This window comes from Carassius gibelio, chromosome B22 (assembly GCF_023724105.1).
Source record: "Carassius gibelio isolate Cgi1373 ecotype wild population from Czech Republic chromosome B22, carGib1.2-hapl.c, whole genome shotgun sequence".
NCBI classification, from domain to species: domain Eukaryota; kingdom Metazoa; phylum Chordata; class Actinopteri; order Cypriniformes; family Cyprinidae; genus Carassius; species Carassius gibelio.
Window position 1 is genome coordinate 37,677,324 of NC_068417.1, and position 13,069 is coordinate 37,690,392.

Below are 13,069 nucleotides of genomic sequence, written 5' to 3' on the forward strand. Positions count from 1 at the left end.
TTTTCCCAATTCTGTGATTCACCCAATGGAAGAAACATGTGCCTCGTTCAGACTGACAGAAGTGTTGAGTTGAGTAATCTTGGAGATGTTGTGCAGATGAACCGCTTCCAGAGCGCCCCGCTGCCACATGTGTGTGCAGAAGCAGAGAGGTTATATGTGTTTGACTCGGGCCATAAGAAACGGCGTGTCAACGACGGCTAGAGAGCATGAGTCAGTACAAACACACGACAGGACAGACACACAGAGACCGCCGGACGCCTTTGTGGCTCACCCGGTATGGTTTGGGGTGGGTGGCTTTGTCTAACCGCCGCGTACCACTCGTTGTCTGCCTTTCTTTCGCTTTTTGTCACTCCCTGACTTTACAGCTGCCTCTCATTAGTGGTGTACGTGTGCTAAATCAAGCATTACTATTGCTATTAGGGTTAGTGAGTTGAAGAAACCCCTGTTCGGTCCCACCAGGATTTAGCGATTTTGCCGTCGCAGAATTAATGCAAATCAAGCGAACTCTGCACTGCATTGTATGTGAAATGTTGCATTTTTGGCCTTATTTTGGCGAAACAAAATGCTAGTCAAATTCCTTTCTGCTATATTGCAGTGAATGTCACTGAAAAGTGAGAGGGGATGGACAGACCATATAGAGCACATTGACTTTTTGTGCAATTATTCAAAATAAAAATAATAATAATAATTTAATCAATCCATATATTTCCTTGTCCTTAGAGCATGGGACAAAATGAAAAAAAAAAAAGTTAGTTTAATGATAATTTTAACCTATTTTACATACATAATATAATGTACATTAGGGTGTATACTTTGTAAACTTCATAATGCCTGATTTTACCAGTAGATGAAATTACATTTTTTAAATGTAAGTAAATGCAATAACTGGTAATACTATTATAAACAATGATTTTTTTTCTTATTATAATAATAGACAATAATATGTGTTAAACTTGAAATGATAAGTTAAAATGTAAAATATTTAAAAGGCACAAAGATATTTACAGAGAATTGTTACTTACTGACTTACTGTCACTAACACTTAGGAGTACTTCATAAGTATTGATAGATTTTCTCTGCAAAACAACAGGAAAACAAAGCAAATATCACCACAGTTTTTGAGAGAAGCCACAAATTGAATATAAAATAAAATGATGGGGGCTGTCTATAGTAACATATTAAATTTACCACTTGACCTGTTCTGTGCTGTTTTTGCTGCTGACATCAATGTTACTTAGATGTGTGTACTGTTCAGTATTTACACTCACTTTTCTATTAAAACCCTAGTAAAGTAAAAAAAAAATACCTTACAAACTATACAGCAATTACCTACTGATGGATCACAGAGTCTCCTAAAATGAGCTTTTTATCTCTGTGTCTTCGGTAAGAAGCATCACGAGTGTGCGACCAGTGCTGAGTTCCTGCGCTCGCTGCGGTCACAGAAGCAGGGCGACTGTCCTCCGCCCCAGCGGGCGTCTGGCTTCGCTGCAGCCTGTGTGGAGGGCTGTGGGCTCGACCGAGAGTGCTCCGGCTTCAAGAAGTGCTGCTCAAACGGCTGTGGACACACCTGCCAGTCCCCAGCCAACCTTTACAGAGGTACAACACACTGCAGCATGGGATGGGAATACACCTCAGCTTAGCCATTTAGTTAACCATGCGTTTAGTTGCATTGGTAAAACTGAATAAAAAAAAAAATCTTAAAAATCCAATTGATTTTTAATTGGAACCATTTATTAAATGTTTATGTTAATTTTTTTTTTTTTTTTTTTATCTTTAAAAAAGCTTTTTGTTTGCATATGGCAAACTCTGTGATTTTCTTCTGTGAAACATGAAAACATTCTGAAGAATGTTGGTAACCAAACCATTGTGGCTCCCATTTACTTCCATTTGTTTGGACAAAACAACAATTGAAGTCAATGGCAACTGAAAAAATTGGCTACCAAAATTCGGTAACACTTTATAATAACTGCACACTATTAATCATTAATTAAGCATTAGTAAACAGATAATTCGTAATTTATAAAGCATTAATAGACAGTAATAAGCAGTTTATAAATACAGATATAAATGCTTTATTCTTGATTTAAAAGCATATCTATAATGTGTTTAATAATTGTATTTTCATACTTTATTCATGAACAATTTATCATTTCTTAATGAAGTATAGCATTATTTACAAACCAGTTATTTAGGAGTTGCCAGTGATTCATAAGATCACAAGAAATGTAGTAAATTCAGGTAGTTATAGAGCATTTAGTAGTGGTCAGTTAACTATTCATGTGAGCTCATCTAAAGTGAGTCTAGTTATGCCTTGTAAAGCATTTATAAAGGATATTTAAAGGCTCAGTTATCTTCTAAACAAAAAACAGAAACAAACACACAGTGATATAGAACATAGAAATATTAAAAGCCTTTAAATCTCATTTGTAAAAGCTTTACAAGGCATAAATAGTCCTCACTTTAGATGAGCTCACAAAAATAGTTAACTAACAACTACATATGTTTTATAACTACCTGAATTAACCCTGAATTACAGTAGAAATACATGTTAATAAACCATTTATTAACACTATAAGTAACAATTACTACATGTCAGAATAAAAAGATGTATGAATGCACATTTAAATAGTTTATTAATCATTTACTTACAATTTCTAAGTGATCTTATGAACCACTGACAACTCCTTAATAACTGATGTGTAAATAATGCTATACTTAATTTAGAAATGATAAATTGATCATTAATAAAGTATGAAAAAACAATTATTAAATACATTATAGATATGCTCTTAAATCAGGTATAAAGCATTTACATCTGTATTTATAAACTGCTTATAAATGTCTATTAATGCTTTATAAATGATGAATTAACAATGATTAATGATGAGTTTCCTAATGCTTAACTAATGATTAATAGCATGCAGTTATTATAAAGTGTTACCCAAAATTCTTCAAAATATGTTCTTTTAATTTTTTTTTTTTTTATTGTTATATTTTTAAATATGTATTAAAGAATTGTTTTTTAAAATATTGTTATACAGTATACACCATATGAATTTAACTTCAATACAAAAATTACTAAGAAATTACAGAGGTCTCTAGGAACCATGAAAATACATTTAAGCTTTAGATTTCCTTCATCTCAGACGTGCATTTTTCCTTGACCCAAATGTAATTCACAGCTGTGTCTGCTGTTGTTTGTAGAAGGCTAGAATTAAATACTCAGTGAGGCTTTTATATAATGTTGTCATTTTGACCTGATTAGCTGATTTATTGTCACCATCGTAGGCCAAACAGACTTCCCTTGATTCATCGTCCATTCACCTTTTTACCTCAAAGTCTCTGATTTTCCTCAGGAGTGCCTTTGAAGCCAAGGAGAGACATTTCCTTCTCCGAGGACCAGCACGGACACCTGAAGGTGACGTGGATGTCCAAGTTCAATGTCTCTGTTGAGCCGGTCCTGTATGTTCTTCAGAGGAGGTGGAATCACGGGATTCACCCCAGCGAGGACGACGCGTCCACCTGGCAGACCGTTCTCATGGTAAGTGCTGCATACTGAGCTCTGATTGAGATGAAGAGTCTAGTTTATTCAGCGTAAGCACATGTGGGTTTGAGGTTTGTGGAAGAAGTCTTGAATCCACTGTTACACATAATTCTTCAAACCTCCTAGTAATGTGTTTCAAGGACTCTTTGGGAATACCTCCATTCTGCTAAAGTGAATGGTCATGAAGGGACCTGTGCATTTAAGTAGAACTATATCCATATGGTTCATTAGCTATAGATGTGTTATGTTAAGAGCATTTAGAGAGTGTTTATAATCTGCTATAGAGCTGGACACACTTGCCAAATTGCTTTTAGGGTATGCTGAAAACAGAGATTCAGTCAGTCTCAAACTTTTTACAGTAGTAGGGATGTGCAATATTGATACAAAATGATTTCTCCTAGTTTTGGGGTATTTTTTGCTATAACAAAAATTAAAGGATATTTTGCTGAGTTTGTTTTTGTGCAGATGCATTGACCGGTTTAGGTCTGTCATGGATAAATAAATATGACACTAAAACAGCCAGTCGTTTGCTCAAATGTTTCGTTCAAAACAACTGATTCATTAAGAAACATGAATTCTTTATGAATGGATCATTGAATCATTCACTCATAAACAAAAGTTTGTTTCATTCAAGAAAAAGAGACCGCAGTGTATCCGTGCACAAATGTTCTGCTCTGGCTTTGTTTGGAACTAATTTGGTTGACGAAACTGGAACAGAAAACAGACCATATTGTGTCTAAAATGTAACTGCTGTATAAAATCCACAGTACAATAAACAACATTTGCAATCACACTCACGTGCCGATATTCGTGAAAACCGCACTTGCTTATGTGTTCCTGTAGCTCAAGTGGTAGAGCAGTGCACTATCAAGCGCAAGGTTGGGGGTTCGAGTCCCCGGGAACACATGATAAGTAAACATTGATAGCCTGAATGTACTGTAAGTTGCTTTGGATAAAAGTGTCTGCTAAATGCATACATTTAATTTTAATTTTTAATTTTATGTGATATTGCTTAACTATATGATATCTTATAAACATAAAAAAACAAAAACCAATAGAGGAATGTTTTTTGAGGAATTACATGCACTGTAATGTCGGCTAACACATTGTTAAAACAATAATTATGATATTATTGTAGATGAAAAATATCACACACCCCTACTACTAAGTATTTGTATATATTTAAATAATTTGCATCAGTGCACTTTAATTTGAGCTTTTGAAACCCTCTTGTACACTTGTGTCATTTAATTGTGAAAAATTGAAAAAAGAACAGTTAATTGTATTGGATATTCACTTGCAGTGTACATCAAATATTAAAAGTACTGTATATTTTTAATGCAGATAATGTAATATTAATGAAATAAAAAGCCACTTATGTGTCTATAAAGAGAGACACTTTTTGACTGTTTCTAAACACACTTAAGTGAAAAGTGTGCATTTAACAGTATGCCAAAGATAAAAGAAGTGATTTCAAAGTAAACATTTTTAAAGAGAAGTAATTATGAAATGACTTATGAAGATGAGTCACAAGTGAGTCACTCGTTCCACTCTAAAGGCCAGCTAATTGTATTGTAAACTATTAGACATTTTAGTTTAATTGTAATTAATATCCTATAATTAAGTACTCTTTTTAAAAGTATGCTAACTTTTTTTTACGCTGAGAGAAAGCCAGAATCATTTTCTTTGCTAAACTCTACACCAGAAATGCTGTGCGCTGAATTGAAAACCGCTCAGAATGTTCTTTTAAACATCTTCTCTTTTTTTTGTAATCACATTTAAATGAGTGTTTTCTTCATAATCAGTAAAGCAGTGCTGACTGGTCTTCTCGGGAGATTAAGAGACATTGAAAGAAACAGGCAGCTCATTGTGCGGTGTCTGAGCTCCCGGTGGGATCCGTGATGTAATGGATAGGGATGTCTGAGCTGTGCTTTTCAACAGGCCTTTATAGAGAGATCTCCCTGCGCTGGAGCTAGCTGTCATTACTGTGACTCTTATCAGCGTACACAGCAGTGATGGAGCTCTTCCATCCTGCATCGGGAGCGGATTTGTCTTAATTAAAGTCTCTGACCCTTCTTGCAGACCATGGAGGACCGCTCCGTGTTGAAGGACATCCGGCCCCACAGGTGGTACCAGTTTCGAGTTAGCGCAGTCAACAGTCAGGGCACGAGAGGCTTCACCACTCCCAGCAAACATTTCTTTTCTGTACGAGGTAAAAAACTCTTTTAACAATACATTACAAACAATAGAATTTGCTACACATAGTTTTCAGATGATGGAAGCATACACATATTCAATACACACATACAGTACACTTGTAATGGTTTTCAAGTGTTTTTGCACAAAAACACTAATTTTCCAGCCTCACCCTGACCTGTTTCACACATTTTGTCATACATCTGTAGCACATGAGCATCACTGTGACAGCAGGCTCATGTTAAGCTTTTACACACACCTTTTCAAAATAAAGGTTCTTTATTGGCATCTGTGGTTTATGAAGAACCCTTTGTACAAACAATTGTACAAGCAGTTCTGTATAGATAAAACGGTCCTTTAGATTATTAGGATATTCTTCACACTAAGAAAAAGGGGTTCTTTTAAGAACTGTTCACTAAAAGGTTCTTTGAGGAACCAAAATACTTATTTTATGACATCACCAAAAAAAATTATTTTTGGAACTTTGATTATTTTTAAAGTACAGTCGTCGTTCCTAGCAGAGACTGTTCAGACAATAAAGTAACTTCTGGGTTACTACATTGAGTATTTCCTTTAATAGCATCCATCACTTATTGAAAGTAACATTAAGAGTTATTACAAACTTGATCTCCATGAATTGGATTCATTTGTACATCTCTACTATGTAATACTTTACAGTAAGTTTCCATTTGTTAATATTAAGTACATTAGCAGTTTCTCCAGAGCACCACATGACAACAATCACATGTGTTTGGGGTTATTCAAACCTTTTCAGAAAGGTAAAAGCTTTTTAACTTCGTATTGAGTGACGTTCATCATAAAACACTGATAACAAATATTCTCCGCATCATGATAACATTTTTCAGACTATGAGACATTCCCACTTAAAGTCAAGTCAAGTCACTTTTATACAATGTTATCGGCGTGACCACAACAGCTTGACGTTGTCTAATGTGGCACGGTCTCCTGCTGCACTAATAGAAGTACGGCTTTCCTCTGTGTATACATATCCTTACAAGTAATATTTTGCTGGATTATTTGTGTCCCCTCTTGGGAAATTTTAGGTTTATTGTCCCCCCCAAACATTAGACGTAATTTACGCCCCTGTCCATCTCACACCTCAATACACCATCATTGCCTCTTCATTGTGTTTAGGGCATACGCACGAGTGTCATGAGTCATGTTTACATTAATGCACACCCAGCCTTCAGCATGGATGGAGGTGTTGGAAAGTTCGGAAAAAGTGTAATGTCACTCAGCCTTTTTGGACTTCTTTTTACTCAGCACCAAAACTTTACTTGCTTTACTATAGTTTACTTAACTTTACAAAACTTTACACATCTTAAATGCTGTCTTCTTACACGCTATCATCTATGAATACCTATGTGCTGCAAATGTAATATTTATATGTAAGTTTCACTGCTGGAGGTCACTTACTCGAAACAATACCAAAGACGTAGCTTGATCGTAAGAGGGGTTGTGTTCACCTCTACAGCTATTTTCACTTTATGGTGTTACCTTTGAGGACAGAACCCAAAGCAAGAGATAATGAATAATGAATAATTGCTAGATAGCACCAGAGACTGTCTGCTTTGACGCTACAATCACTACTTCAGCATTTTTTAAGGAAACACACTGTTTCCAATGATTATATGCATTACTTATTTGAGGGCAAACAGCAAAGAAATTGAGAAATTTCACAGTATGACAATGAGATTTTCCCATTACAAAGTTAAACAGTTAAAGTCAGCACCAGGATTGATTACAAAACACTAAGAAACAAACCTAACAGCCAAATCAAACATAAATGCAGTTTTTAAATCAATAGCTCAATAATGTTTTAAGTTGGGAAATAATGCAAAATAAATTAGATGAAGCATGCATTTATTCAAGGAGTTAAAGTCAAAGAGGACTGAATGGAGGTGTATTAGCTGTGGGAGCTTGTTTTGATTTGATTTGATTAATTGCATCGGATCTGTATGAAACTATTATCATCCCTCACATATGTTTGGCTGCTTGGATCAATTACTCCTCAAAGTGAATTGTTTCTGAAGTACTTTTAAGATATATCCATTTTGTACAATAATGAAGTCACATTTTATTTCTGTCAAACAGAGTAAAACACACGGGACAGTTTGTTTAAATATGGCTTGGGGGTGGTGGACAGTTTCCAGGGTTGGTTTTGGACCCCGAGTTTGGATTTGGGTAGGAAAAAATCATTTTAGACCAAGATTGCAGATACAATCAGCTTTATCTCAGAGCAGCAATTGGCTTTCTTCACATTTTTATTTCTTTTTTCACAATGCATAAATAGTTTAAAAATGACATCACAAAGAGCTGAAACTGAAGCTCCCATACACATGCTGCTGTCAAATTTATTTTTATAAAACAATGAACCTTTGACATTAATAGTTCTCATACATTACAACAATAAATACATAAATAAATAAATAAATAAATAAATAAATAAATAAATACAAATAATAATAAACTTGAGAGCATATTATTTTACAACAGAGTTTAACAGCTATTTTTTTAATATTTCACAAACTGTAAATTTTATGGACTGTAATATCATTTTATCACGCAAGAACTGTGGAAAAGCACTTACTTTGTGTGTTTTCCCAAAGCTCAGATAAAAAAAGAATGGCACTAGCTAAGATTATTACAGCATTAACATGTATAAACTGTATAAATGTATAAAAATTATTCCACAGTATGCAGAAGTGTACATTTCTTTGGATAAAAGCATCTTCTAAATGCATACATGTAAATGTAAATAGAGGATACTTGATAAACTGACACAAAATGCAATACTTAAAAAAAATGGGGGGGGGGGGGGTTGCAGCTGCCTTTAACCATGTGGTTAAAAATTACCCTCAAACATCTCAATCATATTAAAAATATGCATATGCACATTCCACAACACAACAATTTGCATGTTAATGATCCCAAATTGTAATTAAATATCAAGAAAAAAACATTGGATTACCAAGATTCCCCCCAAAACTTTTCCTCAAAAATCAATTTGGGTCAGATTGACATACTGGTCCATTTCTCTAAAACAAATCACTGTTTAGGTGACCTGTAGCCATTCAGTATTTAGTTTACGCTCGACTAAAGGCTTTGTGTCTGTGACACAGTGCAGGGAACGTGTGAATCCCCAAAGGACAGGCCAAAGAGCGCAGCAGTACTGCATGACGGCCGTCAGCCTTCACTCTGTGGAAAACCACTCTGCCACAAACCCCAGAAATCCTCTGACACGCACGCGCTCACCCACGCACAAACACAACACCTCCAGCGCTCAGGGTCTGGCCGGCGCTCAGTATGTGAAACATGTTTCTAATAGTATGAAATAAGCTTTTCCATGGATACAGAAAACATCCTCCAGGGCAAATCAAACTCGGATTCAAACCTGGGATTTGGCTTTTGGAGACGTTTGAAGAAATGTTTTTTGGTACCAGATTGGTTAATATCATATCTGTAATGGTCTCTGATCTGAGTGATACGGCCCATATCATCCCAGACCTCAGGGGTGCTTGCGTTGGCATGTTTCGAGTTTAACAGCATGGCCAAGATTTAATCACACACAGACCGAGGCAACACACAAGCCGCTGCCAACAACGACTGGAATCAAACCTTCTGCTATTTTGAAAGATTACAGACTCTTGGAGAGCGCGTGCTAAACTCAGCAAGAATAAAACGAGTGTTAGAAATATCTGACATCTTCCTACAATGCCCTGGGAGCGTCATCCAAGCTCTTTCTCAATGTCTGATCTGCTTCACGTCAAGACAGTCAACACACGTTAGCTAAGAGTGGAACGGAAATTAGCATGCTCCAACGCTGAAGCAATATCTCGCACTGGCACAGGCGACTTCAGAACCCATTGACACATAAACACTAAACATTTGCACAGAACATGCTGGAGATCTTGGAAAGAAGTTTCCACCACATGGAGCTCGTTCTGACGTGAAACTGCTGGAAGATGTGGGGTCCGAGGGTTGGGAGGGGTCGAATTAAGAATGCCTGAGGTCAGAGGTCGGGCGCGTGGCTGGTGTTGCTGGAGGGAAACCTGCAGATGAATGATCCTGTGTGACCTAATGACTCTCTGAGAACAAATACAAAGTGACAGTTTTGTGCTGGTGAAATAGCCATTGTGTGCTTTGTTTAGTTGCTGCCCCCCAGTCTGAAATTAAGTCGACTTCACAGACCAAACACGCTCTCTTCAGAAGCCCCACAGGCACAACATTAGCATGTGAGCTAAACTGACATATCAAAGCATCTTTCCTCTGTCATGCTCAATGCACACTGATTGGCCTCCAAGGTAAAGCAGCTGGCCTTGTGCTTTAATCAGGAACAGAGCATGTGCTACACGTCTTTATTTTCATGCTTTGAAACTGAATGTAATGCATTATTAGTGCTTGCTGAGTCAAGTATCACTATCAATATTGCTCATGCCTTAGGTTTGTTCCACATGCTACAGACGTGAATTATATTTTTGAGAGAGTGTTTGCCTCTGCTTTTCTAGTTGATTAGACATAAGACTTTTGCCTTGCCAGTGATAAAATGGGTGAAAGCATATCATAGAGGATTGACAAATGTGGAGAAGAGCATTTAATTGCATTGGACGTGCACATGTAGTTAACTTCACATCTTGAAAATATAATTTTTTAAAACTGTACTTATGTCACGATTCAATGGTGCAGGGGAACGGTGAGATATGGAGATATTTTCCAAAATGAGAGTCTTTAATAATCCAACAAGGAGACACAGAGCACAAGGAAGATGTTCAAGACCCGACAAGGAAACATGAGGCTGACTCCACATTTATACTAAACTTAATGAGGGACAGACCTGTGCTAATACTGACTAATAATGAGACAACACTAACAGGAATTAGACCAAATAATGGAACACTGAAACAGAAATGTAGGAAGTAAAAGATCCATAATCCTGACATATCACTCCCCTGCTGGAAGGCAGGATGCACCGTAGAACAGCAGAGGGGGGACGGGTGGGGACTGAGGAGGAGGCTCGGGAGGAGGATGTGCACCCGGGAGGGGGCCAGGAGACAGAGACCAGGGAGGCGACAGGAAGGGCCGGGAGCAGGAGGAGCACAGCAGGACCCAGGACACAGTTATAATGGCAGCCCGTGGTGGAGCTGACGGAGGGAGGAGCCATGGAGGAGTAATGGCCGTCCGACTCCAGGGGGCTGACCAATGGTGGAGGAGCAGGTGGTGGAGGAGCCCGAGGTGGAGATGAAGAGTCGATGAGCCAGGGCAACAGGGAGTATCCGGAGGTCCTAGGAAGAGCAGATTGTGCCGGCGACTGATGCGAAGGCATGGATCTGAGAGGCCGTGATGGAGCTGGAGCGACAGAGCACTGAGGAGGATCTGAGTGGATGAAGGAGCCTGAAGGAGCCGGACTGATGAGGTGAAACCGGAGGAGTGGAGTCCCGAGGCACAGGATGGTCGACCCCAGACCAAGGCTGAGCTGGAGGGACGAGGGAGACCGGTGGAGCTAGTGGACTGACGGGCCACGACAGAGGAGAGAGCTAGGAGCCATGGTGGAGCTGATGGGTCAATGGGTGGAGGCAGAGACCGGAGCCCAGAGGCTGGATGCGGAGTCAAGGGTACTCTGACCATGGCGACGCTGGAGGAGGGCAGTCCCATGGAGCTCACAACGTACAGATGTTGGACTGAGGGCGAGAAGAGGGGCTGCCAGACGAAAGCGGAGGAGGAGGAGGAGGAGGCAGGAGTGAGTGGGATGGTGGGTATTTTTGAGCCTTCAGGTTTCTGTCATTATTCGCTGGAGCAAGGGAACGAGGAGATTTCACAAAACAAGAGTCTTTAATAATTCAACAACGAGTAGTAGATTTTCAGTTTTCAGTATTCAGTAGATTTTCAGTTTTCTTAACATTCAAATGTAAAATTACAAAAAAAATCATCTGTAATTAATAAAATAACAAAACTGTTAGATGATAAAACAGTCAAATGACTAGCAGCAAAAGCTGCCAAACAAAAAACATAAAATTAAAGTAAAATCTCCTTAGTTAAATAAGCTGAAAACATTGTTATTTTAAAAATATTTTCTGAATTATTATGATTATTATTATGATCAAACACTTTTTTAATATTGCTTTTCACGATGCAAACACCTTTACTCTATCACTATCTTAAAGTTTCTAAACTTTATTTCTTTCATACAAACCTTCTTATTTAGAAGAGTTTTATGTTGTTTTACTGAAAATAATGAAGTTTGAAGACACTGCTCTCTTCAGGGTAACACTTCAGTTTAACGCCCAATTCTCACTAACAAATTGCTTATGAGCATGTCTATTATTAACATATTGGCAGTTTATTATTATTTATAAAGCACATATTCTGCAGGACCATATTCTACTTCTCTAATTCTACCCAATACCTAACGCTAACAACTAATAAGTGGCAAATTAGTAGTTTATTGAGGAAAAAGTCATAGTTAATGTTTTGTTAATGGCTAGAATTAGACCTTAAAATAAAAAGTGCCTCCGGAAATGTAAAAATACATTGTGTATCTTATAAGTGTTCAGTTTATGTCCCTCTAAGGGCTTCTTTTAGCAGATTGACATTATTTGCTGCTCTTAACAAGCTACACGATCCTGAATGAATATTTCTGTATCTGTAGTCATAACTGTTTTAAAGGCTCTGGTGGGTGTGCTTACAGTAAAGTGAGGCGCGGACTGAATGTTATGTCTACACTCTTGTCCTGTCTGGATTATTCGCGCATCACTGGCAGTGGTCATGTGTGTCTCCCAGCAGCGGCGGTGGACACATTAGCACACATATACACACTACTCAACTCATGTCTGGAACAGATCTGTTTGCCACATCAACAGAAACATGCACACAAACTCACAGAGAACCACACACACACACACACACATGCATTCCTTTATTCCTGCTGAACACTTTTGTAGCTTGTGAAAACACTCTGTGTAGAGCCACGAAACACTACAGACAACAACTGACCTTTACGTATTTCAAGAACCCAGTTCTTAATACACAACATTAATGTATTTTTTCAACATGTCTGTCATTTAAAATCCCTTATTTTGGAGGGAAACTGGCCTAACCGATGACATTTCTGACAAAAATTAATATAATGACAGCTTAATGGTTTTGTCATATTCCAGCCCAAAATGCTAACAGGCGGCTCAATCTGACTATGCAATAATAATGATTAGCATTAGTAGTAATTGTAGGTATTTGCATTATTCCAAATATTATTTTATTTAATTATTATTGAAATGATCAAATTAATTCAATAATGAAATATATAACACAATT

At 37.5% G+C, this 13,069-nt stretch overlaps 1 protein-coding gene across 1 annotated transcript in view; it reads left to right on the forward strand.

The window, feature by feature from the left end:
- The window catches only part of anos1b (anosmin 1b), a 61,260-nt gene that overhangs the window by 36,568 nt on the left and 11,623 nt on the right, over positions 1 to 13,069 (forward strand). The window contains exons 4-6 of the mRNA XM_052589289.1: positions 1,392 to 1,596; positions 3,357 to 3,541; positions 5,627 to 5,756. Of these exons, the coding sequence (XP_052445249.1) occupies positions 1,392 to 1,596; positions 3,357 to 3,541; positions 5,627 to 5,756 (520 nt within the window). The remainder of the gene's footprint in view (positions 1 to 1,391; positions 1,597 to 3,356; positions 3,542 to 5,626; positions 5,757 to 13,069) is intronic.